The sequence below is a fragment of the Bufo gargarizans genome, chromosome 2 (genome assembly GCF_014858855.1).
Source record: "Bufo gargarizans isolate SCDJY-AF-19 chromosome 2, ASM1485885v1, whole genome shotgun sequence".
NCBI classification, from domain to species: domain Eukaryota; kingdom Metazoa; phylum Chordata; class Amphibia; order Anura; family Bufonidae; genus Bufo; species Bufo gargarizans.
In genome coordinates this window covers 599,350,983-599,376,697 of record NC_058081.1, presented here as the reverse complement: position 1 = coordinate 599,376,697, position 25,715 = coordinate 599,350,983, and the positions used below count along the sequence as shown (strand labels likewise).

At 41.9% G+C, this 25,715-nt stretch overlaps 1 protein-coding gene across 1 annotated transcript in view; it reads left to right on the top strand.

The window, feature by feature from the left end:
• LOC122926183 (taste receptor type 1 member 3-like) overlaps positions 1-19,860 on the top strand; it is a 30,201-nt gene extending 10,341 nt beyond the window's left edge. Inside the window, exons 2-9 of the mRNA XM_044277563.1 lie at positions 1,011-1,311; positions 1,719-2,456; positions 2,562-2,759; positions 3,488-3,608; positions 3,706-4,509; positions 13,970-14,078; positions 18,370-18,670; positions 19,852-19,860. Of these exons, the coding sequence (XP_044133498.1) occupies positions 1,011-1,311; positions 1,719-2,456; positions 2,562-2,759; positions 3,488-3,608; positions 3,706-4,509; positions 13,970-14,078; positions 18,370-18,670; positions 19,852-19,860 (2,581 nt within the window). The remainder of the gene's footprint in view (positions 1-1,010; positions 1,312-1,718; positions 2,457-2,561; positions 2,760-3,487; positions 3,609-3,705; positions 4,510-13,969; positions 14,079-18,369; positions 18,671-19,851) is intronic.
• The last annotated feature ends 5,855 nt before the right edge of the window (positions 19,861-25,715 follow it).

The window sequence follows — 25,715 nt, the reverse complement described above, 5'->3', positions numbered from 1 at the left end:
TTGGGTCTCTGAAAGGTTTGAGATCAAATTCGCTCTACACTAGCTCTGTCCCTTCCTAACAGCAGTTCTCCCTGACTCACAATGAGCCGAACCCGCGTGACCGGGTGCTATATAACACCCGATGACGTGTTCCGGCCAACGAATCACTGTAATGCCAGTAGAAAACATGTCTAATGGCATTACAGTGATGGTAATACTTACCAGCATGTTTATTGGCTGCTTAGAAGGTGCCAAACATCCGGGGAGGAGACTCGACCATGGCGCTCGAGCACATGTGGTACTCAGCATAGCGCTCGTATCTGCGAGCATAGCGATGCTCGAGCCAAACCGATCCTCGGCTGAACATGCTCGATCCTCACTAGCCACAATATGTCATTGTGATCAGCGATGAGTCTATTAGTCACGAGTCACCCGGAGTAGAATGCACAGATGCTTTTCCTCCTCTCCTCCAATGTCCTTAAACGACAAGGAAATGTTACTTTGACCCATGAATGCTCACATAAAGCCCACACGTGATCTAAGTTCACATTTTAGCATTTTTATTTCAATGAAAAAGGCGGTTTGTATGAATCTATAAAATATGGTAAGCTATGTCATTTTTAACATTTATGTTTTAATTTTGGATCCACACTTATCTTTGGAATGGAGCCCGCAAAGTAGAAGGAGGGCGCACCGCGCATGCGGGCCACTCTCCATTCATTCCTATGGGAGCATCGAAAATAGCGCCACTTGGCTATTTTGAGTGCTACCATAATAATGAATGGAGGATGGCCGAGCATGCGCCGTGCTCCCTCCTTCACTTTGCAGGCTCAGTTCTAAGGATAGGTGTGGGTCCCAAAGGGGGGACCTGCACCTATCATACATTGGGACCATATCCTAGTGATATGCCCCCAATGTCTGAGGTGAGACAGCCCCTTTAACTCAGAATCCCCTAATAGGATATTTGAAAATTGATTTTGTAACCCAGACGCCTTTAATTATTATTTTAATCTAAAACATTTTTGCTGCAGCTGGAATCCTACAGGATTTCTCCAGGCTTTGGCAATGAAATTTGCTTTAGAAGAAATCAACAATAGCACCACCCTACTTCCAGGAGAAACTTTGGGCTATGAAATCTATGACACTTGTCTTAACTCCCTGGTTATTTTGCATCCTGTACTGCTGTTCTTAGCTAAGAATGGGACAGAAGATGTGGAAGTGAGCTGCAATCTAACAGAGTACAGAACCCGAGTTCTGGCTGTGATCGGTCCTTCATCCACGGAGGTGGCCACTGTTGCTATGAAGATGTTCAGCACTTTTTTAATTCCACAAGTAAGTCAGCTAATTAGGGCATTACCTTTTAAATGTACATGATACTGTGCCAAAAACAGAAGCACTGTGTTGACATTGATATAGTATGTCTATTGTAATCAACTCATCAGTTAAACTTCAGTCTTCCTGCAGCACCCCCACTGGAGAAATAAATCATTACACAATTTTTACTGGTATCAATGGGCTGTTCTTGTAATACATTGTAGACATTCCCTCCATTAAATCAACATGACCAAGTAGGGTATTGCAAAATTAGCTTTCTAAACTAGACAACCCTTTTAGGTTGATATACTGTATAGGCTGGTTGAAAGATTTTACATCAGATATCTCCATTTGTCAATAATTGATAGAGTCCCAATACTTTTTGGATCTCAATAGGTTAACTGGATTATGCTTATTTTTTTCAGATCAGTTATTCAGTGACTGCTGATCTATTTAGTGATAAAAGTGTTTATCCGACCTTCTACAGAACTGTGCCAAGTGATAAGAAGCAAGTGTATGGCATGGTTACATTGATGACGTTCTTCAAATGGAACTGGATAGCTGCAGTAGCTAGTGAAGACAATTATGGTGAAACTGCTCTTCAACAGCTCTCTGCTTCTGGAATGTCTAGTGGAATCTGCATTGCTTATGAAGGCCTAATTCCTACATACCTCTCCACTTCCGAGACAATTGCTGTTATTGAGGATATTTTATACAGGATTGAACAGACCGATGTTAAAGTAGTGCTGGTGTTTGCATCATTGACCCAGTCCGTAGCACTCTTCAAGGAGGTTATTGTACGCAACATGACAAGGGTATGGATAGGAAGTGCCTCCTGGGTCTTATCACAAAGTATTCTTTCCTTGCCAGGCATTGAACGTGTTGGCACAATCATTGGGTTCTTTCCAAATGCACACACTGTTTTGGGATTTGATGAGTTTTTAAGAACTACAATCTCTCAGTACCTACAACAAGTCAATGGTGGCTATCAAAGCATTGCTCTTGATCCTGATAAAATCCCTATCATGTTGAACCCACTCACAGCTTTGCATGCACACAGTGTATACACAGCGGTCTATGCAGTGGCCTATGCATTACATAAGCTTCTTAACTGCACCTCTGTGAAATGCAACAAAGAAGACTCTAAAATCTATGCATGGAAGGTAAGTAATTTCCCATGCAATCTATCAATGTACTACACGTATGTTCTTTGTAACCTATACTAAGGATGCGATAAGAATGCATTTTTTATTTGTTTATTATGGCAGTTGCTAGAGCAGGTGAAGAATGTGGACTTTTCCATCTTTAACATTTCATTCAAGTTTGACAGCAATGGAAATCCTAATACTGGCTATGATATAGTCACCCATAGTATGTCTGGAATAGGCTTCACCAAAATTGGATCTTACAACCAGGACATGGAATTGAACAGAACTCTCATTAACTGGGGAACCCCTATGAATATGGTGAGTTATGGAATCAATAGTGATGATGGTGTGGTTGGTACAAATTTCCAGGTGGACTTCAGGATGGAATTCAGTCCTTTTTCATCCTTCTACATGTCTATTGTTTTAGATGAAATGGGCAAAATGTTAAACATGATCTTAATATTAATCTTGTGGAGGTATATTGGATGTAATATGTTTAGGTATTATGATTTTTGGCATAGGTTAGAGGTAGCACCATAGCTTGTTTTGTGACAAATGATTTTTATACCCTACTGAAAAATAAACTAACATAAATAAATGATTACCTGTTAGTATGTAGCAGAGGTCTAACTTTTTCAAGCAAAGCCAACCAGTCAAGTTGCTCTTACTTTAGTGTTAAGGGTTATCCTTACCTTAGATACTTATTGCATAACCCACTTATATGGGAGTCAGGGTAACATATGGCATGCTTGTTCCCATGTTTCCATAACTCCCATGGAAGTTAATGGCGAGACATGCCACCTCACCAGGCTAGTTGGGTTTACACATTTATGGAATATTCTGTGGATACCATTTATCAGTTAGTGATATGGTTTGACTTTAGTGCCAACTTTTAGATATACTGTGGGACCCGTGGTACCACCAGTGCTCAATATACTCTGCAGATGCCAAAAGTTGGAAATAAACACCCACATGTGGTTCCCAAGCCACTGGTTTATAGACACTGGTAAAGAACTGCTAGTATCAAGAGATCTTGTTTCACAAAGGTTCCAGAGTCTCAGTGTTCGGGAGATTGCTTACAAGGACAAGTGAGAAGAGTGAAAGGAACCCATTCCTGTTGTTTTGACTGCATTGATTGTCAAGAAGGAATGTTTCAGTCTATTGAAGGTAAATGCTTATAATGTGAGAAGATATTATAAAACAAATGTCATGTGCAGTATGTTGATTTTTATGATTGACAAACTTTTTGTGACTCTTTCTGCAGATGAATATCAATGTCAGCCATGTCCCGTGGGTCAGTGGTCTAATGTACGGAGCACCAGCTGTAGCATACCAACTTATATGTATTTACAATGGAGTCACCTCTCTGTCATATTTCTTCTTCTGCTATCTTTCGTTCTCCTATGTCTTGTCCTGGGAACCATCATTCTCTTCTTCCAACACAGGCATAGTCCACTGGTCAGAGCCTCTGGAGGTCACATGTGCTCTTTCACTCTTCTTTCTTTGTTGGCTGTCAATCTCAGTATCATCCTTTTTATTGGTAAACCTGCTGATTTGGTGTGCCAGTTGCAGCAACCACTTCCGGCTATGGGTTTTACGTGTTGTCTGTCGACTTTCTCAATTAAAGCCCTCCAAGTTATGTTGGTAACTGATTTTAAAGATGTTCCCACAAAATATATCCAATGGTTAAAGACCATAGGAACATGGGTCTTCGTGATTTTTAGTATTGTCATCCAGGGGTTGTTTTGTACATGGTACATGCTCACTGCACCTTCTTTGTATCAAAATGAACAGGTGACTTTCCTCTATAAGTACCTCAAGTGTGAAATAACCAATGTTTTCTGCTTCTTCTTGATGTTTGGATACAATGGAATACTTGCTCTTATCTCCTTTATGTTAAATTGTGTAGCCCAAGCTCCACCTGGTCAGTACAACCTGGCAAGAGATATCACATTCTCTGCCTTGGCATATTTGCTGATATGGATTGTCTTTGTTCCTGTCTATGCTGAGGTCACAGATGGGAACCAACTTTTGCTTCAAATGATTGTGACTCTGTTGAGTTCCCTTGGTATGCTATTGGGTTACTTTGCTCCAAAATGTTATATTCTTCTATTCAGACCAGAAATGGCATCAGAAGAATATTTTAAAATCTATAACAATTAATGTGTAAATTACACAGAACAATAAATAGATTTTTACCTAAAAGAATTGTGTCTTTTTTTAAAATAAAGGATGGAAGCCTTCCGAGGGAATGGAAATAAAAGCAAAGAGGCACACTGAAAGGAAAAACCTTAGAGTGGAGGAGATAAAGGGGCAAGCAAGAGCTATAAGGCTGTAATGTAGACTGGGGAGAGCAAAGACATGAGTGAGACTGTTATTATTTCAAACGGATTATAAATTGTAATAATAATTTATAATAGTGCCCCCTGATGTTCAGAGGCAGATTGCACATTGACTCTACAGAGAGAAATCAAAGTGGGCTGATGAGGCTATGACATTATGAGGCCAGCCACCCCTATATGTTAGCTCAGACCTGCGTGTCCCTGAAGACTAGTGCACTATGTGGCATCACTAGTACAGCTCCTTACTCAGACAGACATTACATTAGTTTTGTAAAATTGTATTTAGACTATGTGCTAGCCACGGACATTTGCTTAATATCTCCAGTGGTGGTTGTCACACATGCCCAGTAGCTTGTAGCTTCACCTAGATTCTCTTAAACATGGGTCAGTTCACTAGAAGCGGCTCTCCTCCAGCACCACAGACATTAAGTGAATGTTTGAGAACAATTCTAAAACTAGATGGTGTTGTTTCTGGATAAACCACAGGATGTTGGCTTGAAATCTGATTGGCTGTTTGTGGCTCCACCCACTTTTTAAAATTTGAACCCAAGTCACCGAATGACTGACAAATTTAAGGACCCTGCCATTAACAGTCAAAGAGTGACAGTAATTTAAATTTTCCCATATAAAATGAATGGCTCAAATGTGATTGGCTGTTAAAAGCTCCACCCACTTTTCCTAAATTCTAACCACACTCACCCAGTGACCCATGGTGCCAGTTTGGGGACCCTGGCTTTCATATTGTAAAAATAACAGCTTTTTACATTTTCTCATTGAAGTCAATAGGGAAAATCTGATTGGTTCTTTGTGGCTCCACCCACTTTTTAAATTTGAATTCCCATCACCCAGTAACCAAATGTACCAAGTTTGAAGACCCTGTCATTAACAGTGTAAGAATGGCAGCAACTTAAATATTCCCATTGAATAGCACTAGGTAATATTTGATTGGCTGTTTTAAGCTCTGTCCAGTTTTCCGAATTTTAAGCCCAGTCATGGTCTGTGCCAAGATTGGGGCCTCTGGCTTTAAAACTGTGAGAATGGCAGTATTTGAAAGTTTTACATTGAAGTCAATAGGTGAAATCTGATTGGCTGTTTTAGGCTCCACCCACTTTTCCTAAATTTTGACCCAGTGAGTAATTGTGCTAAGTTTTGGACACTTGGCATTTAAACTGTGATAATAGCAGCAGTTTATCTGCTTTTCATTAAGATCAAAGGCTGAAATCTGATTGGATATTGTTGTCCTGCCCCTTTTTTTTCCTAATTGTGAACCACAGTCACCCAGTGACTAACACTATAAGGTTTGGGAATTATGGCATTTAACATGTGAAAATGGCAGCAGTTTTATTGTTTTCTACTGAAAATCAATTAGTGAAATATGATTGGTTGTTGGTGGCTCCACCCATTTTTTCTAACTTTGAAGTGGAAACACCCAATGACCACATTTGTGATATTTGAGGTCCATGACATCAATAATGTGAGAATGCCAGCATTTTTTGTTTTTCCCATTTAAATCAATCAAATAAATCTGATTGGTTGTTTTTAGCCCCGCCGACTTTTCAGAATTTTAATCCCAGTCCTCCAGTAACCAAGTGTGCCAAGTTTGAGGACCCTGCCATTGACAGTCTAAGAGCAGCGGCAGTTTTAAATTTTCCCATTTAAACAAATGGCTGAAATTTTATTGGCCATCGTAGACTACGCCCCCTTTTTATACATTTTAACCCCAGTCACCCAGTGACCCACAGTGCCAAGTTTGGGCATTCTGGCTTAAATACTGTGAGAATGACAGCAATTTAAATTTTCTCATTGAAGTCAATAGGGAAAATCTGATTGGTTGTTTGTGGCTCCGCCCACTTTTTAGTTCCCGAAAATGTGACAGAAATTTTCAGGTTGACCCCACGACCAAGTTTCATGAGTTTAACTTCAAAGCTGTACGAGTGGCAAAAGTTTACAATTTTCCAATGAAAGTCTATGACAAAAAGTGGGGTCTTCGGGGGGCCACCCCAGGGTGGGATCGGTTAACAAAGCACAAGCAACCTATTTGGGTATGTGCCGAACAAGTGTACAAAGTTTGGTAATTGTACTCCTAAAACTGTGGGAGGAGTAGCGTATAGAAAATAGCTACATTTTCATTGACCGTTGCTAGCTCCGCCTACTTTGGACTGTTGTGGAAATTATTATGCGGACATTTTATCTTAGGATGTGTGTGTGTTTTATAGATTGTCATCTGTCTCTCAGTGGTAATGGTAGATTATTGTATACATGTGTTTGTTAGCTGGCTATGTTATTCTAAATGATGGTGTCTTGTCTTCCTATGTCATCACTTCCTGTATCCTTGTCTTGGCCAGCCCCTTATACACCTTTTGTAAATAAAGGACGGAGTCTGGGCAAGGAGAAGGGGGAGTGCTCAGCAAGAATTCAATCAAGATGGTAGCACCTGGGTCTTTCTCTAACTGCGGCTGAGGGAAAATGGATTTACCTTTTTCCTTACACAAACTTTTTTTTTTAAACAAATCTTTATTTATCACGACAAGCATGGTAAAAAAGACAAGAACAACATGCGGGCAATAGCCCAACAATTGAGGAGGCATATACAGTACAATGATGTGAGTATAGGTACAGTAGCGAAAGTGAACAAGCAGTAAGAAAAATGATGCTTGTTAGGCAGACCTGACATGACATGAGTAGTAAGTGTGACCTATAAGAAGGGTCAAGTTCCCATGAGGGCATGACCAGCTCTGTCAACAAGACAGGAGTAGAGCAGGCTAGAACAGCAAAATATCAGGCGGATGCTGAGTGAGACATAACTCTTGACAAATTAAGCAAGCATGGCATACAATATAGGATAAACAACACGAATGGGTAGTTACTGAAGGGGAGATGTGACTGCAGAGTCCCCTGTAGGGAGGCACATGCTCCCCGATTCCGTCTCCAACCAATTCAACCACGGTCCCCACATGCTACTAAATTTGTCGTGCGAGAGGGTCTCCCAACTGGTTAGTTCTTCAAACCTGCAGATCTCGTGAACCTTTTGGGTCCATTCCTCAATTGAAGGTACTTGTGTCGAGAGCCAATGTAGAGGGATCAAAAGTTTGGCAGCCGACAACATGTGTGCTAATAGAGAATATTTGTGCAAGGGGAAATCCTTTGAAGGCACATTGAGAAGAACCAGAGTCGGAGAAAGTGGAGGGGCCGAAGGGCAAATTTGCTGCAATATCCTACTAAGCGAAGTCCAGAACTGGGAGACCCCCCGGCACGACCACCATATATGCGAGAGTGTACCAACTTCTTCGTGACATCTCCAGCAGGCTGGGGAAGTGAGAGGATTCAACCTATGTAGCACCTCTGGAGTACGGTACCATCTCGTCAGCAGTTTAAAGGAATTCTCCTGGATTCTAATGCATCTGGAGAACCCGTGAGAATTTCTCAGTAGTGAGGAGACAGACTCATCCGATAAGGTATACCCAGATCTTGCTCCCACCTCCCAATGAAGGCCGGTCTACTAGGTGCGCCCTCCAATAGCAGTTTGTTGTGAATTAGCGAGATAGTTTTCCTTGCCGGTTTGGGCGAGGCTACAAGAGTGTCGAACCAAGAGGGTATAAAATTTCTGTTAGCTATAGCAAGGTACTTTTGGCATATAAATGAAAAATGAGAGTAAGGGTCCATTCACACGTCCGTTTTTTCTTTCCTGATCTGTTCAATTTTTTTGCGGAACAGATCAGGACCAGATCTGGACCCATTCATTTTCAATGGGTCCTGGAAAAAATCGGACAGCACAATGTGTGCTGTCCGTTTCCGTTGTTCCGTTCCGCATGTCCGTTTAAATATAAAACATGTCCTATTCTTGTCCGCAAAATTCGGATCCTGGTACAATGCAAAGTCCATGGATCCGCAAAAAACGGAAGACATTCGGATGTCATTCCGTATGTCATCTGTTTTATGCGGAATCCGTTCCTGGAAACACATAAGGCCTCTTTCACACTTGCGTTGTCCGGATCCGGCGTGTACTCCACTTGCCGGAATTACACGCCGGATCCGGAAAAACGCAAGTGTACTGAAAGCATTTGAAGACGGATCCGTCTTCAAAATGCTTTCAGTGTTACTATGGCACCCAGGACGCTATTAAAGTTCTGGTTGCCATAGTAGTAGTGGGGAGCGGGGGAGCGGTATACTTACAGTCCGTGCGGCTCCCAGGGCGCTCCAGAATGACGTCAGAGCACCCCATGCGCATGGATGACGTGCCATGCGATCACGTCATCCATGCGCCTCGGGCGCCCTGACGTCACTCTGGAGCGCCCCGGGAGCCGCACGGATGGTAAGTATGCTGCTCCCCGCTCCCCACTGCACTTTACCATGGCTGCCAGGACTTTAGCGTCCCGGCAGCCATGGTAACCATTGAGAAAAAGCTAAACGTCGCATCCGGCAATGCGCCGAAACGACATTTAGCTTAAGGCCGGATCCGGATCAATGCCTTTCAATGGGCATTCATTCCGGATCCGGCCTTGCGGCAAGTGTTCCGGATTTTTGGCCGGAGCAAAAAGCGCAGCATGCTGCGGTATTTTCTCCAGCCAAAAAACGTTCCGTTCCGGAACTGAAGACATCCTGATGCATCCTGAAGGACGGACTGTCCATTCAGAATGCATTAGGAAAATCCTGATCAGTATTCTTCCGGCATAGAGCCCCGACGACGGAACTCTATGCCGGAAGACAATAACGCAGATGTGAAAGAGCCCTAACAAATTTTTTTATTTTATTTTTAAAAATTTTTTCAAAGAAATCCAAACAACTTTATTTGATTATTGAACTTTATACATGTTTCCGTTTTTTGCGGATCCGCAAAAAACGGATGACATACGGAAACATTTTCAGGAACAACGGATCCGCGAAAAACGGACCGAAAATCGGGATATAGGAAAATACTGACGTGTGAATGTAGCCTAATGCAAAGAGGTCCAACTCAAAGCCATCCGTGATGCCCGGAGGTCCTCCAAGGACGCAACTCGCCCATCTCTCAAGAAGTCCCCCACAGCAAATGCATTCCCAGGTCATCCGAATAGTTTGAAGACAAGCAGTCCTTACACAAACTTTGATGCAAGCTGATTACAAACATTAAGATTTCTACAACAGATGGCGAGCTCAGGAAGGAAATAATTTTTTTCCCTGTTATCAGCAGAACTTAAAGGAGACACAATTTAATTTTCAAAAAGCAAAAAAGGCCGGCATAAGGTAAAATCCTTTTCCTTACTCTCATTTTTGAGAAAGTTTTGCTCTTTGTGAACTGAAATCTGTGTACTCCAATCTGCTGGTATCAGAAAAAAAAAATCTATTTAAACAACCTATGTGGTTGTTTTCTGCTGCGTCAAGGGGTGTAAGGATAAGGTAAGCGTTTTTCCATGGTGTAGTTTTTGATGGATCTGAGTTGATTGTATGATGAGATTGTATGATGAGCAGCTCAGGGTATTGTGTTTTTTTTTGTAACTTCTTAACTTTTATGTTACTGTGATTTTGTAAGAGGCGATTTTATAGAGGTTTATAGAGGCAGCAATTGGTTTTCGTGTTTGTACATTAGAGACAGCATTTAGAGAGTGTTTTTATATTGTTAGCCTGTAAATCACCCACAGAGTGGAGGTTTTGCTCTGGTTTCAGGGGGTAGGGAACATAGGGAAATATAAAAACTGTTATTATTGCTGGATATTGTAGACACTATCTTGATTTCCTTTGTGTGACGACCATGTGCTTGTCGGCCATCTTTACCATGCTTGTCGGCCATCTTTAAGTTTGTCGGCCATCTTAGTTAGTTTGCTATGGAAAGCGATTTGATTGTTTTTGCCTGAAATGTTAGTTTTGTCGAATAGTTATCTTGTCTTTTTGTAACCTTTCTATGTACAGTTTGATTTTGTTTTGATAAGTTTTGTGCTGGATATCGGTTGAGTGTTCGGTTATGTTATAGCGCAGTGACCAGTCTGATACAGGAACCATTGTGTGAGCATTAGTGGCAGTTTAGTGGTGAAATCGTCCTATAGTTGATGATTCTGCTTAATGTTTGTATATCTGTGGCTGTTACACTGAATTGTAGACTTGTTTGGCATAATTAATACGGGTACTACTGTGTAGAAAGGTTCTGTGCCAAAAGTATTGTGACAACTCCTAGAAATTGGTGCTAGTGTGTTGTATTTTGTAGCAACCATTGTGGTGTTTGTTTTTTGTGCAATGGAAAGTATTTTTAAAGAAGTAGCAAAGTTGAAGGACACGGCAGCCATTCTTCAGGCTATGCAGGGATCTACTGATCCATGGCTGCAGGCCCAGAATTGTGTAGCAAACCTGATCAGTACCAGAAAATGTCGCAAAAGGAAAGGCAAGTATGCTCTGATTTTTGCTGCTGGGTGGATAGCGGATAAATATCAGGAGTCTTGTAGGCTGAAGCTGAGTTTGAAAAGAGAAGTGGAAGATTTAAAAGTGGAAATTCTTAAATTGAGAACTCTTGTCCAGCAGGCAGCTGAAGCTAGCGCTAATTATGAATGTACTGTGAGGTGTAAAAATCCAGCCTAAATGGATACAAATCTATATAATGGGTTAAAGGTAAGAATTCCTAGTCCAGCTACAACATAACCCTTACAAAAAGATAAACTTTAATATTACTCATACGGCAAACAATTTGTCCTATAATGTCCACACATATAACCGTCCACCAAGATTCTATTAAGGAAGGGGGGGGGTTAAGGTAACCCTAATTACAAAACCTAGATCTAGGCCCTCTGCCCAGGGGCGACTCCTGAAGGTGGAGACACCCCGTCCTCGAACCTATCTGGCAGCTCCTAGTTGGCCCTAATGTGTATGGGCTAATAACAAATAATCTAATGGTGGACTGGCATAGGCACGGACAGAAAAGATATAACAAAATGCACAGTGTATACAACCCTGATGGTATATAATGCCAAGAGGTACACGGTGCAACTGACTACATAAAACAATACACGACACCTAAGAAGATAACTATTGATCACACAGACAATTCTGTGCTCAACCCCAACGCGTTTCCCCCACGGTGTGGGATCATCAGGGGGTAAATGGATTAGGTTAGATAGCTAGATAGACAAAATGTCGAACGGAGGGAGGCCCAATAAATATTGGGACACCCGCGATACACCCGTTCGGCAGTAAATGGTGTCACCAGACGGTCAATAATACAGTTAAAAGATTGGACCAGATAACCTTACTGGGAGAAAGGGAGGGAGGGACAATCACCAACAGTCTTGATATTAAAGGCACGTAATTTTGGCGTAGTAGAGTCAGAGTGGATACTGTGTCCAGAGGAAGTTCAATATATATATACCGCCACGCTAGGTCTCACAGAAGGCCATGGTTAGCCTTAAGATAATATTCACATAGACCTATGGTGTTCACAGAGTCCAGTGTACATAGATATAACTGGCAACGATAAGCTTACAATACGTGCTGGATCAAATTAGACAGTCGCTTAGGATAAAGAGACTGATCATCTTGCGTCACCTATATAACAAAAACATATAATGAGGCGTGTTCCCCCTTTAAAACCTCAGTGGCAAACCACACATATATCAATGTGGTAGCCAGGGTTACTTACTGTTGGTGCCTACAACTGACTCATCCTCCTATGACAGATGAAGGTCACTTCTCCCAGGGTCCAACAATACACCTCAGTGGACAGCCCCCTATTATAGTCAGCCCCTCCTAATCAATGATAATGGGTAGCCCCTGTGTAAGGGCTAAGGTGTACAGACAGCCCCCTCATGGTGCGGTAAGGATTCCAGCTGAGAGGGCGTGCGCTCCACTGTGGAACGCACGCTGCACAGTCGACTTCCGGCCGCGACGCCCGGATCTGACGTCACGGGCCCTGCGTTCCAGAGTGGAGCGCATCGCAGCACTAGGTTGATGAATCGTGTGTGTGGCGTCCAGTTTGGACGTCATCACCGGTGGACATGCGTTCCAGAGTGGAACGCTGATCGGCCGGACTTTATGAACACACTACGGTTAAGGTACTGCTAAGCCTCAAAGAGGGGGGACAGTTTGAATAAAAATATATATAAATATTATACACAGCCCTGATGTAGCCCCTATTCATAGATAAACGATAAGGAGTCTCCACAGGGGGCAGTGATTATAATGATATAATTACTTTAAATAGAAGGTATAGACAATAGCTATGGGGGGTGGCTAGACCAAGGGTATGACATAAGACAAATTAAAGATCGCAAAAATTGATAGAATAGTTGATTACTAAATTATAAGTAAATAAGTGAAAATATACATAATCACTGTCCATGATAGTAGAATTCAGGTGCTTCACGCACCAGGCGCAGTATATAGGGACCAAAAGGTCAACCGAGCCCATAAGTAGAAGGGGAATGAAAAGGGAGAGGGTAAGGGGTGAAGGGATGGGAAAAAGGAACATATCAGGGATAGGCCTAGAGGCCAAGAAGCAAAACGGGTCACAAAAAGCATGAAAATGTGAGTCTTTCATTGAGACCCTGGAGGGGTTGGGACCGGAGTCTATGGATCCATTCACTTTCCTTTTGTAGGATCCTCCTATCCCAATCACCCCCATGGGGAGATGGATGTACCAATTCAAGAACAGTAAAGCGGAGGGACCTGGGATCACCATCGTGAACATCATTCACGTGTGTCGCAATCGGGGTCACCTCCATATTTTTAACATCATTGACATGTTCGAGAATTCTCCTTCTGAATTCTCTGACTGTCTTACCGACATAGTCCAGAGGACAAGTGCACTGACATAGATATACTAGGCCCTTAGATCTACAATTGATAAAATCACGTATCTGGAAGGTCTGACCAGATGTTGGGCTGTATTCAAAAATTCACATGCCTTACATCCGCCGCATCTATGGACACCTATCGGCCGTCGGTCCAGCCAGGTGCCCTCTTTCACAGGTGGTATAAAATGACTAGCCACCAGCCGATCCCTGAGACTTCTTCCCCGTCTATAAGAGACGGATGGACGTTCAGTCACAACTTCAGAGAGGTCAGGGTCCATTTTCAGGATAGGCCAGTATTTATTTAAAATTTTCTTGACGTCTTGGTTAGCAGTATCAAAATTAGAAATAATTCTCATCGGCTGGGGGCTGTCCATTTTCCTCATTTTTGGAATGAGTAAATCACTACGTACTCTGGACCGTGCATGTTTAAAAGCATCCTTGAGCACTGGTTGTGGGTATCCTCTGGCAGCAAATATGTCCTGGAGGGCCCTTGCCTCTCTAAAGAAAGCTTCATCACTGGAGCAGTTCCTCCGTGCCCAAAGGTATTGTCCTCTCGGAATACCCTGTTTAAGGGAGGTTGGATGGTAACTGCTCCAGTGAAGGAGAGAGTTAGTTGCTGTTGTCATCCTGTATAAATTAGTAGATAGATGGTCCCCTACTATTGTTACCATAACGTCCAGAAATGTAATGCTGGACGGATTTTGTTCATAGGTAAAATGGAGTCCAATTTCATTTTTGTTGAGATCAGAAACAAAGAGCTTAAGCTCCATCGAGTCTCCTTTCCAGACAACGAACACGTCGTCGATATAGCGGGTCCAGAATTTAATATTTCTGGACCACCAGACGTCATGATCTGGAAAGACGTGTGTATCTTCCCACCAGCCCAGGAAGAGATTGGCATATGTGGGGGCACAGGGGCTCCCCATAGCCGTCCCCCTGAGCTGGTGGTAGAATCTTGAGTTGAATACAAAGAAGTTATGGGTTAGGGTATATTCGAGTAGCCTGATAATAAAGCTATTGTGTGAATCGTATTATATACCCCTAGCACACAAAAAATACTCTATGGCTTTAAGGCCATGTTGATGAGGAATTGAACTATATAATGACTCAACATCAATGCTACATAGGATACAGTCAGAATCAAGAACGAGAGCATCAATTTTGTTGAGGAAGTCCATTGTGTCCCTTGTATATGCTGGGAGGGACACAACGAACTCCCTCAGCACCTTGTCCAGGTATACCCCACAATTCTGAGTAAGTGAGTTGACTCCCGATTCTATAGGGCGACCCTTCAACAGGTTAACCCCTTTGTGAATCTTGGGGAGCCCGTAGAAGGTCGCTATCAAGGGTTTAGTGGGTAACAGGAACTCAAATTCGAGTGCCCCTATCACATTCTTCTCCAAGCCAGCCAGCAGAATCTGTTTAAGATCGGCCAAAAATATCTGAGTAGGATTCGAGGGTAAAATTCTATAGCCTTCCTTATCCTTAAGGAGGTCCAGGCACATATGGATATAAGCATCATTCTCGAGAACAACCAAATTACCGACTTTGTCAGAAGGTTTTACTACAATACTGCGGTCCTTTTCGAGAGACTGTAATGCCTGCATCTCCGTGCAGGAAAGATTAAAGGATTTTGGGCCTAATCGAGCAAGATGTTCAAGGTCATTGGTGACCATTTGTAGAAAAATGTCTACATGCTCATAGTTAGCAGGGGGGGGGGGGCATTTTCTTACTTTTCAATTTTGATGTAGTGAACGGACCTGATCCAGTGACACGAGTATGATCTCTATTTAAGTCGATGAGGGTTTGAAGGTCATCGAAATCCCCTTCATCTAGGCCCATTCTCCTACATGTATCTCTATTTGAGGTTCTAAAGAATTTATGCCACTTGAGTCTCCTACAGAAGAGGTGAAGGTCCTTGGTCCATGAAAATAGACTAAAGTTGGTGGTGGGCACAAATGACAGGCCTCTCTTAAGGACCTCCACCTCTACCGGAGTGAGACCCCGAGTGGACAGATTCACAATTTGGAGATCTGTTACTGTCCCCTCTCCTGTCGACCCCGATCGCGTAGCTGATAGGGCATCACGCTCTTCTCTTCTCGGTGTCTGTTTGTTAGCTGGCTATGTTATTCTAAATGATGGTGTCTTGTCTTTCTATGTCATCACTTCCTGTATGTCATCACTTCCTGCATCCTTGTCTTGGCCAGCCCCTTCTACACCTTTTGTAAATAAAGGACGGAGACTGGGCAAGGAGAAGGGGGAGTGCTCAGCAAGAATTCAATCAAGATGGTAGCACCTGGGTCTTTCTCTAACTGCGGCTGAGGGAAAATGGATTTACCTTTTTCCTTACACAAACTTTGATGCAAGCTGATTACAACTATTAAGATTTCTACAACAGGGGTGTTCCCTCAAAACTTACCCTTTTATTAGGGTTGACACCAACAATATGTAGCTTCAAAACTGTGCGAGTGGGAGTGATTTAAAAATTTTCCTTGTCAAAGTCAATGACAAAAAAGGGGTCTTTGGTGGTCCGCCACAGAGGCCCGGAGGGTGGGATCGCTTATTAAATCAGAAGCAACTTACCTCACTATAGGTTGAAGAAGTGTAGGAGGAGTAGCGTATAAAAAAAGGGGGGGGCAGGAGAAGAAGAATAAAATGGAATAATAAGCTGAAACAATCGAAGGACAGGATGGCACAGGAGAACAGGATGGTACAGGAGAACAGTATGGTACAGGAGAACAGTATGGTACAGGAGAACAGGATGGTACAGGAGAACAGTATGGTACAGGAGAACAGGATGGCACAGGAGAACAGGATGGCACAGGAGAACAGGATGCTACAGGAGAACAGGATGCTACAGGAGAACAGGATGGTACAGGAGAACAGTATGGTACAGGAGAACAGGATGTTACAGGAGAACAGGATGGTACAGGAGAACAGGATGGTACAGGAGAACAGGATGTTACAGGAGAACAGTATGGTACAGGAGAGCAGGATGGTACAGCAGAACAGTATGGTACAGGAGAACAGGATGGCACAGGAGAACAGGATGGTACAGGAGAACAGGCTTTTTCAAGGCAACATAAAAACTCCTGGTGGCACCATTACTAGTATGTAACAGCAATATCTACATACAGGAGCAATTTTTGAAAATTATTTAAATTATTACAATCTAATTGTGGGACATCCCCTTTTTGAGGCATAGTTAGATATTTAGCCTGAAACCTATTCTGATTCAGGTGTATGTCTACCATTGGCAACAAAATCATGGTGGACTCCCGGTCTACTCATCTATGGCTTGACAAGCATAGCATAAGTTTACCCAGACTGGAATAGACTCTCCTAGTCCAGTGGGCCTTAGTATCAGCCGAAGTTTTTCACTTCACATCCTAATTTACATCTATTTATTGTACTGTAAGTATTTTGTTTTAGCAACACTTGGAGCACCAGCTTAGGTTGATGACCCAGACCCTCTCTTCTGTCCCCACTCATTTTGGAAAACTGGTTTTTCGAGCCTTAGGAATAACCGGTTGATAATTAAACATGAGCCCTGCACATCATTAGCAAATCACATATTTGAAAGATGTATATTTGAACAAATCCACCAGCTGCAGAGCACAGTACACAAATATACAAGAGCAAACAGTGGCTTATTTTCATGTCCTCCATAATTGCGCAATCTAATTTTCCAACAATACCAATTGCACAAATGAATGGGGCTCCCAGTGGAGATGTCGGGATTTTCTCTTATTGTCCTTCTCTCAGTTGTCATTGGTATGTCATCGCCGGCTTTGATGAAGAAGGAAAACGTGACATTTTTTTATTTACCTGGAGACTTCAATCTGGGTGGCCTTTTCGCCATTCATAATGATGCTGAGGTATCAGGCAACTGGAGGGGAAATGAAACTACGCAATGCACAAAGTAAGCTTTTTTTTCCATCTTAATTTATAATATAAGAACAGAAAAATATTGTAGTGAATCAGCTCACCTCAATGTGCAGGCGGTGCTCAAACGCTGGGCTGGTCACCCAGGACTCACATGGAAAAGGTGAAGACTGGTTCTGCAAAAACATGGCAGCACGTGTTTCAGGTAGAAGTACCCATGCTATGATTAAGGGTATTTCTACCTGCACTGCCAAGTTTTTAACTTTTTTTAAATATGTTTTTCCATAATTTATAATATACTATACTTGAAAAGGTGAGGAAAGAGGTGAGGGGTCATTAAGAAACTAACATGCACATTTTAAAGGAAGGTCAACCAGAAGCCCACAGATCCAGCATTAGTTAAAGAATGTTCCTGGCGCCAAATGATCGTTCATGGCACGACGAATGGTTATGCCAAATATGTGTAGCATGGCCTCTCCAGTGCGGTGTTAATGAAGACCACGTTTATACAGTAGCATGCCACACGGGGAAAGATACAGCCTGCTGTATCTGTAGTAATTTTTTTTCCAAGTACCAGCTTGTCTTTGATAGCACATGCACTTGCCTGCACATTGTACAATCCATGAGGCATGTCTAATAAGATAGTTAATTAAATTGGGGTTCAATGTCTTACCCAATACCGCCAATAATATAATGTGAGTTTCAGGATATTAAGACTTACACCATTCCACAGCCAGTGGATGTCCTTGTAGAACCCCGGGGGTCATTTACTTTTACCTTCTTTTTTTTATTCTAGTTTTAATCATGTTTCACCCAGTGAACAAGAGTGGTGAAGTATCTTTGGAGTGCAGATGCCTGTTTAGTTTGCTTTGGCCTAGGGCATTAATAACAATAAGTCATATTCTAGAAATGTCACTGTACATCTACTCTCTATGACTCTTTCCACAGTTTTAATCAATATGAATTCATGGCGCTTCTTGCTATGAAGTTTACTGTTGGTGAAATTAACAACAGCAGCAACATTCTGCCCAATGTCAGTCTGGGGTATGAAATCTATGACACCTGTCATGATGTAAAAGTCATCCAACGAGCAGCCTTGATGTTCCTCACTGAAGGAAATGACTCTGTGGTCCAGGTTCTTTGTAATTACACCGATTACAAACCAAAGGTTGTGGCTGTGGTAGGACCATCCACATCAGATATGGTAATGGCCACTGGGAAGATGTTCAGCTTTTTCCACTTACCCCAGGTAAGTTCAACAATTTACTGATTTAAATTTATTCTTTACAATAGCGTTCATGGAGACTCATTGACAAATATATCAGAGGAGGTAAAATAAGATTTAGATATGAATTGCTTGTTGGAACCTTCAGCCAGTGATGCGTCCTAAAGCTTGTTGATATAATATTTGTAATAGAGCCACCAACCATCAGGTTCTGACTATAGTTATTTTGTCCCAGTGACATGATTTGAAGAGTGGGAGCTCCTTAGTAAACATTAACGTGGGACATTTTTGCTATCAAGGACAGAAGGGTCTGGTGCTTGGTTTCCTATCTGTACTATTTCCATGACTATTGGGTCAATTTGCCACCCCCCATGTTTGCTACCAAAGCAGTTCCTTTGGAGAGGGAATCTTGTAGAGTTTTCCGACACCCAATAGTAAAGGTGATTTAATAAACAGGACTGGGCACTTTCTTTCAGAAAGCCCCATTGCAGCAGCATGGTCTGCCTCTGTAGTACATATGTCCATGTATTATCCTCTCATGTGGCATTAGGGCTATGCAGTGGCATAGCTATAGGGGTCACCTAGTTTGCAGTTGCAATTGGGTCCCCAAGCCAGAGAGGCGAAAAGTCCACCCTTGCAACATGCTGAGTTATCAGGCAAAGTGATCTTGAGCATCAGTGAGATATACTGGTATACTGACATCAGCCCCCTGCTGTAGACTATCAGGAATGCTGACACTAACCCCATTACTGCCCTAGACCACCAGGGATGCCTTCACCTGGACCACCTGGAATGTCGATATTAACCCTCTCACAGAGTACATCACCAGGGATGCTGACAGATGCACTTTTACTTCTCTAGACTTACAAGGCATACATGGGGTCACTTTTTTGAGTTTCTTCTCTAGGGGTGCATCAGGGGGGCTTCAAATGGGACATGGTGTCAAAAAACCAGTCCATCAAAATCTGCCTTCTAAAAACCATATGGCGTTCCTTTCCTTCTGTGCCCTGCCGTGTGGCCATACAGCAGTTTTTGACCACATATGGGGTGTTTCTGTAAACCACAAAATCAGGGCAATAAATACTGAGTTTTGTTTGGCTGTTGACCTTTGCTTTGTTAGCGAGGGAAAAAAATATTTAAATGAAAAATCTGCCAAAAAAGTGAAATTCTGAAATTTCATATCCATTTTCAATTAATTCTTGTAGAATACATAAAGGGTTTACAATGTTTGTAAAATCAGTTTTTGATACCTTAAGGGGTGTAGTTTCTAAAATGGGGTCATTTTTGGGTGGTTTCTATTATGTAAGTCTCACAAAATGACTTCAGACCTGAACTGGTCCTTAAAAAATGGGTTTTGGAAATTTTCAGAAAAATTTCAAGATTTGCTTTTAAACTTATAAGCCTTTTAACGTCCCCAAAAAATAAAATGGTATTCACAAAATTATCCAAACATGAAGAAAACATATGGGAAAAGTAATAACTATTATATGAGGTACCACTATCTGTTTTAAAAGCAGAGAAATTGAAATTTGTAAAGTTGCAAATTTTTCCACATTTTTGATAAAAATTTGATAATTTTTTATAAATAAAAATGAAATATTTTGATTCAAATTTACCACTGTCATGAAGTACAATATGTGACCAGAAAACAATCTCAGAATGGCCTGGATAAGTAAAAGGGTTTTAAAGTTATCACCACATATTTGCAAAAATCAGTCTGGTCCTTAACGTGAAAAATGACCCGGTCCTTAACCCCTTAAGGACACAGCCTTATTTCACCTTAGGACCAGGCCATTTTTTGCAAATCTGACCAGTGTCCCTTTAAGTGGTGATAACTTTAAAACGCTTTGACTTATCCAGGCCATTCTGAGATTGTTTTTTCGTCACATATTGTACTTCATGACAGTGGTAAAATGAAGTCAAAAAAATCTTTTTTATTTATAAAAAAATACAAATTTTACAAAACAATTGAAAAAAAATTGCTAATTTCCAAGTTTCAATTCCTCAACTTCTATAATACATAGTAATACCTCCAAACATAGTTATTACTTTACATTCCCCTTATGTCTACTTCATGTTTGCATCATTTTGGGAATGATATTTTATATTTTGGGGATGTTACAAGGCTTAGAGGTTTGGAAGCAAATCTTGAAATTTTTCAGAAATTTTCAAAAACCCAATTTTTAGGGACCAGTTCAGGTCTGAAGTCGCTTTGTGAGGCTTATATAATATAAACCACCCAAAAATGACCCCATCCTAGAAACTACACCCCTCAAGGTATTCAAAACTGATTTTACAAACTTTGTTAACCCTTTAGGTGTTCCACAAGAATTAATGGAAAATAGATATACAATTTTAAAATTTCACTTTTTTGGCAGATTTCCCATTTTAATAAGGAAAGGAATGCCATACGGTTTTTGGAAGGCAGATTTTGCTGGACAGTTTTTTTTTTTACACCATGTCCCATTTGAAGCCCCCCTGATGCACCCCTAGAGTAGAAACCCCAAAAAAGTGACCCCATTTTAGAAACTACGGGATAGGGTGGAAGTTTAGGGTACAATGATTTTTGGTTGCTCTATATTACACTTTTTGTGAGGCAAGATAACAAGAAATAGCTGTTTGGCATCGTTTTTATTTTTTGTTATTTACAACATTCATCTGACAGGTTAGATCATGTGGTATTTTTATAGACCAGGTTGTCATGGACGCAGCGATACCTAATATGTATACTTTTTTATTTATTTATGTAAGTTTTACAGAATGATTTCATTTTTGAAGCAAAAAAAATCATGTTTTAGTGTTTCCATAGTCTGAGAGCCATAATTTTTTCAGTTTTGGGGCGATTACCTTGGGTAGGGTAAGATTTTTGTGGGATGAGATGACGGTTTTATTAGCACTATTTTGGGGTGAGTGTGACTTTTTGATCGCTTGCTTACTTTTTGTGATGTAAGGTGACAAAAAATGGTTTATTTAGCACAGTTTTTAATTTTTATTTTTTACGGTGTTCATCTGAGGGGTTAGGTCATGTGATACCTAATATGTATACTCCCCCCCTATTTTTTTACCAATTTTTTAAAACTTTATTTGGGGAAAATTATGTTTTTGTTTATTTTTACTTGAAACTTTTAATTTTTGGAGGGGAAAACTTAATTTTTTCAACTTTTTTCACTTTATTTTTTGTCCCACTTTGGGACTTGAACTTTTGGGGGTCTAATCCCTTTTACAATGCATTCCAATACTTCTGTATTGGAATGCATTGGCTGTATGAGTAATACTGTGTATTACTCATACAGATTCCGGTGCCTGTGAGATCCAGGGGGCTGGATCTCACAGGCTCGTCACCGGAAGGCAGCGCGATGCCTTCCTTAGACATCTCGCTGCCTTCCATGCCATCGGGTCCCCCCCACAGCCGCATGTGGACCGGATGGCACCGCCACACGCCCCACCGCAATAGATAAAAGCCGCAAAACGCAGGTCCCCCCCGGGCATTTGGCCGAAGTGCCTGCTCAATGATTTGAGCAGGCACCGGCTTCCGATCACCGCCCGCTGCGCGGCGGTGATCAGAAATACACAGGGCGTACAGGTACGCCTTGTGTCCTTAAGTACCAGAGGTTAAGGACTTAAGTATTTTAATTTTCTTAATTCCCGGAGAGCCCCTTTAACTTCTTATATGCCCTAGAGTACCCTGGATGTAGACTGTAACCTTCATTGCACTAGACCTGGGTGCTCTTTTATACTATATGCCTAGTGTTATGTTGGCAGCTCATGCCTGCCGCTGCACCTCTACTTCAAGTAGCCATGAGCGCTGCTCCACCATCCCCGTGTCTGTCATGGGCCCAGGCACCAGTATCCTGTGCTTTTGGGGAAATATATATACTGATATTCTTTGTTGAACCTCACTTCATTCTGCAGTATTAAAGGGGTATTCTGGCAAAGTAACTTAATTTTAGAAAAACTGCATTAAGGCTGCAAGCTGTGACCCAACCAGAACCCATACATATAACCAGAGCTTCAATTTACCTTGCAATCCATTTGTCCAGCTCCTATGTGAGCCTGCAACACACTAAGGCTGGGTTCACACCTGAGCGTTTTACAGCGCGTTCCTACGCGCTGTAAAACGCTCAACAAGGAGAAACCAATGATTCCCTATGGGAATGGTTCACACTTGGGCGTTTTACAGCGCGTACGATCGCGCTGTAAAACGCCCGACGCTCCAAAAAGTACATGAGCGACTTTTGGGGCGTTTGTGGCCATAGGACACTGTAGTGAATCACACAAACGCGCGTCAAACGCGCGTTCACTATTACAAAAACGCGCATAAAAATGCGCGTCAAAAACGCGCGGAAAACGCGCGTTTGCGCAACGCTCAAGTGTGAACCCAGCCTGAGAGTATCGTGGCGCCGGATCTTCCCTCACAAAACTACAATCCCCACAATCCCTAGCTTTCCTGCTGTGAGTTGAGTTTATTGATTGGCTGCCTGATCTACAGTCCGGTCACGCCCCTCTACTCACCAATCACCAGCACACTGACACGCCCTTTGTTTCACAAGGCATTTAGCTAGAGAATTGATGGCACCACACTGAGCATGCTCGACCTAACAAAGGCTCAGAACTACAGGTCGATGCCATGGTAATTTATGAGGAAACACAGTGGGAAGCAGAGGAAGAAAACTACTTTTATATCTCCTGAACGGTAAATATGTGAAATTATATTTGGTAATTATTGATAATGAATTAGTCTTAAAGGGACACTGACAGGCCGAATAAGCATAATTAGCTGTATATATGTATGGACAGGTCTTCTATTGTGTAATAAAAACATATAAGTCTAACCCCTGTCCACCTTATGAATACTCTAAAATGATGTTTTATAACCTGATAGAATTGCTCGCCTTTCTGCCCAAGGGGCGGCGTTTCAGCTTTACTTCTGACCAGGCAGCCACCCCCCAACCGCCGTTCTGAAGCGCCGCCCAGCTCATCAATATTCACTTCACTGGGCGGCTTCTGCGCTGCTGAGAAAAGTGCCCGGCGCAGGCGCAGAACGCAGAGGCTGATGCGGCCTCAAAGCAGAGGAGACCAGGCGCGATGTGATCCCGGCCAGTGAGGGTGCCGGGTGCATGCGCCGGATCTCGGAATGTCGGGGACAGCAGAAGCCGCCCAGCTAAGTTATATTTATGCTAACCAGAATACCCCTTTAACCTCTCCTTTGGTTTTATGTGCAGCTGCTAACATTGATTCCCTTTGAAATCAGGCTACATTTCCAGTGTATCTAGTACTGTCCCTTCATAGGTCGCTGCCATAGAAGCAATTTACTTCTTTCTTGTTGTGATCCTTTCATCCTTCTTGTTTTAATATTTTCAGGTCAGTTATCAGGCTTCCAATGACAAGTTTGGTGACAAGTCCACATTCCCATCATTTATGCGCACAGTTCCTAGTGATCAAAGACTAGTACAAGGAATGGTGCAGTTACTAAAGGAATTCCAGTGGAAATGGATATCAGTAATAGCTAGCATGAACCCATATGGTGAACAAGGACTCTTTCAGTTGACATCCTCAGCAAACCAAAATGGCATCTGCATCGCCTATCAAGCCTATATCCCACAGAACATTAGTGATCCCAACTTCAACACATCTATACAAAAAATGTTAATAGATATTCAGAAGACAGGGGTCAATGTCACCACTGTTTTCTCAACTCTACCAGAAGCTCAGGCTTTTCTTAAAGTGGTCATTGGGACACAGCTAAGAATGGTCTGGATTGCAGGTCCACCATGGTCTCAAGATTTAACTATCCAGCAAATGCCGGGCCTCCAATCCATTGGCACAGTTATTGGTTTCACTGTAAAAAGTAATACAATATCTGGATTTAAGGAATATGTACATAATAAATTATACCAGATTGAACTGGAAAGACGTCTTCTTCTTAATGCCAGCTCTGCAAATGTGGACATCAACCAGTATGTATTCCAGACCCAGGACCTGCAAGAACAGTGCCAGTCATGTAGCATGCTGTCTCCAGAGAACATAACAGTGCTGCAGGACCCGATAATACTAGGGTTAGCATACCATGTCTATACTGCTGTATACTTCATAGCTCAAGCTATCCATAGTCTCATGCATTCTCCAGTGTATAATCTGCATAAAGAAGCATTCAACATTCTTCCATGGCAAGTAAGTACTAGCTTTATTGGAAATTTTTATTGTCCCAATGGGACTTTTTACAAAGTGCACAATGACCTTAGCAATTAGCATCACTGTCTCTGAGATTAATCAATTTCCTAGGTTTCACCTGTTAAGGATGCAACATAAATTGGTACTTAATGGGGTCTACAGATATTAATAACTTATCCTCAAGACAGGTCATCAATATCAGATCGGTATGGGTCTGACACCCCGCACCCACTCTGATCAGCTGTTTTGGGCAATTGTAGTACCATAAACTATACAGTGTGCAGAGAGGAAGCAGGTGATAAGTGGCTCTTTTTTTTATTTTTATTTTTTATTTACACCCTGCCCGGCCCCACGATCATAGATTCCTGATCTCAAAGAACTCCTTTAATGGACACTGACATTTGTGTGTGTGTGTGTGTGTTATACGTAGAGATGGAGGTCTATCAACTTTGAACCACCATTGGAGATCAGATATTATCCCTACTGGGGTCACACTTTACTATGACCACCCTCACAGCACCATAGAGGGCCACATAATACAAATCAATTAAAGAGGTTGTTCATTTTACAATTCATTTTTATTAGCAGGGTTCTCTGAAAATAAGCTAATCACAGATTGTCCCACTGCTGAGACTATAAGGGAATCTAGCGGCATGTGTTACATTTCCCTGCAGTGCCACCCCAGGGCAAATAAAGCATTCCATATGTAGTCTTCCAGACCAGGAGACACTTTTTGCAGCATCTCTTTGCTCTGGCTAATTGATGAAAATCCCCAAAGAAGGACTACTCTCCTCTAGGAGTGTCCTACTAGGGTTTTATAATACATGTATTTAGTTATTGATCTATCTTTTTACTTGCTATTCAGGTTATTTTGCATATTTATATATTGGCATAAAAC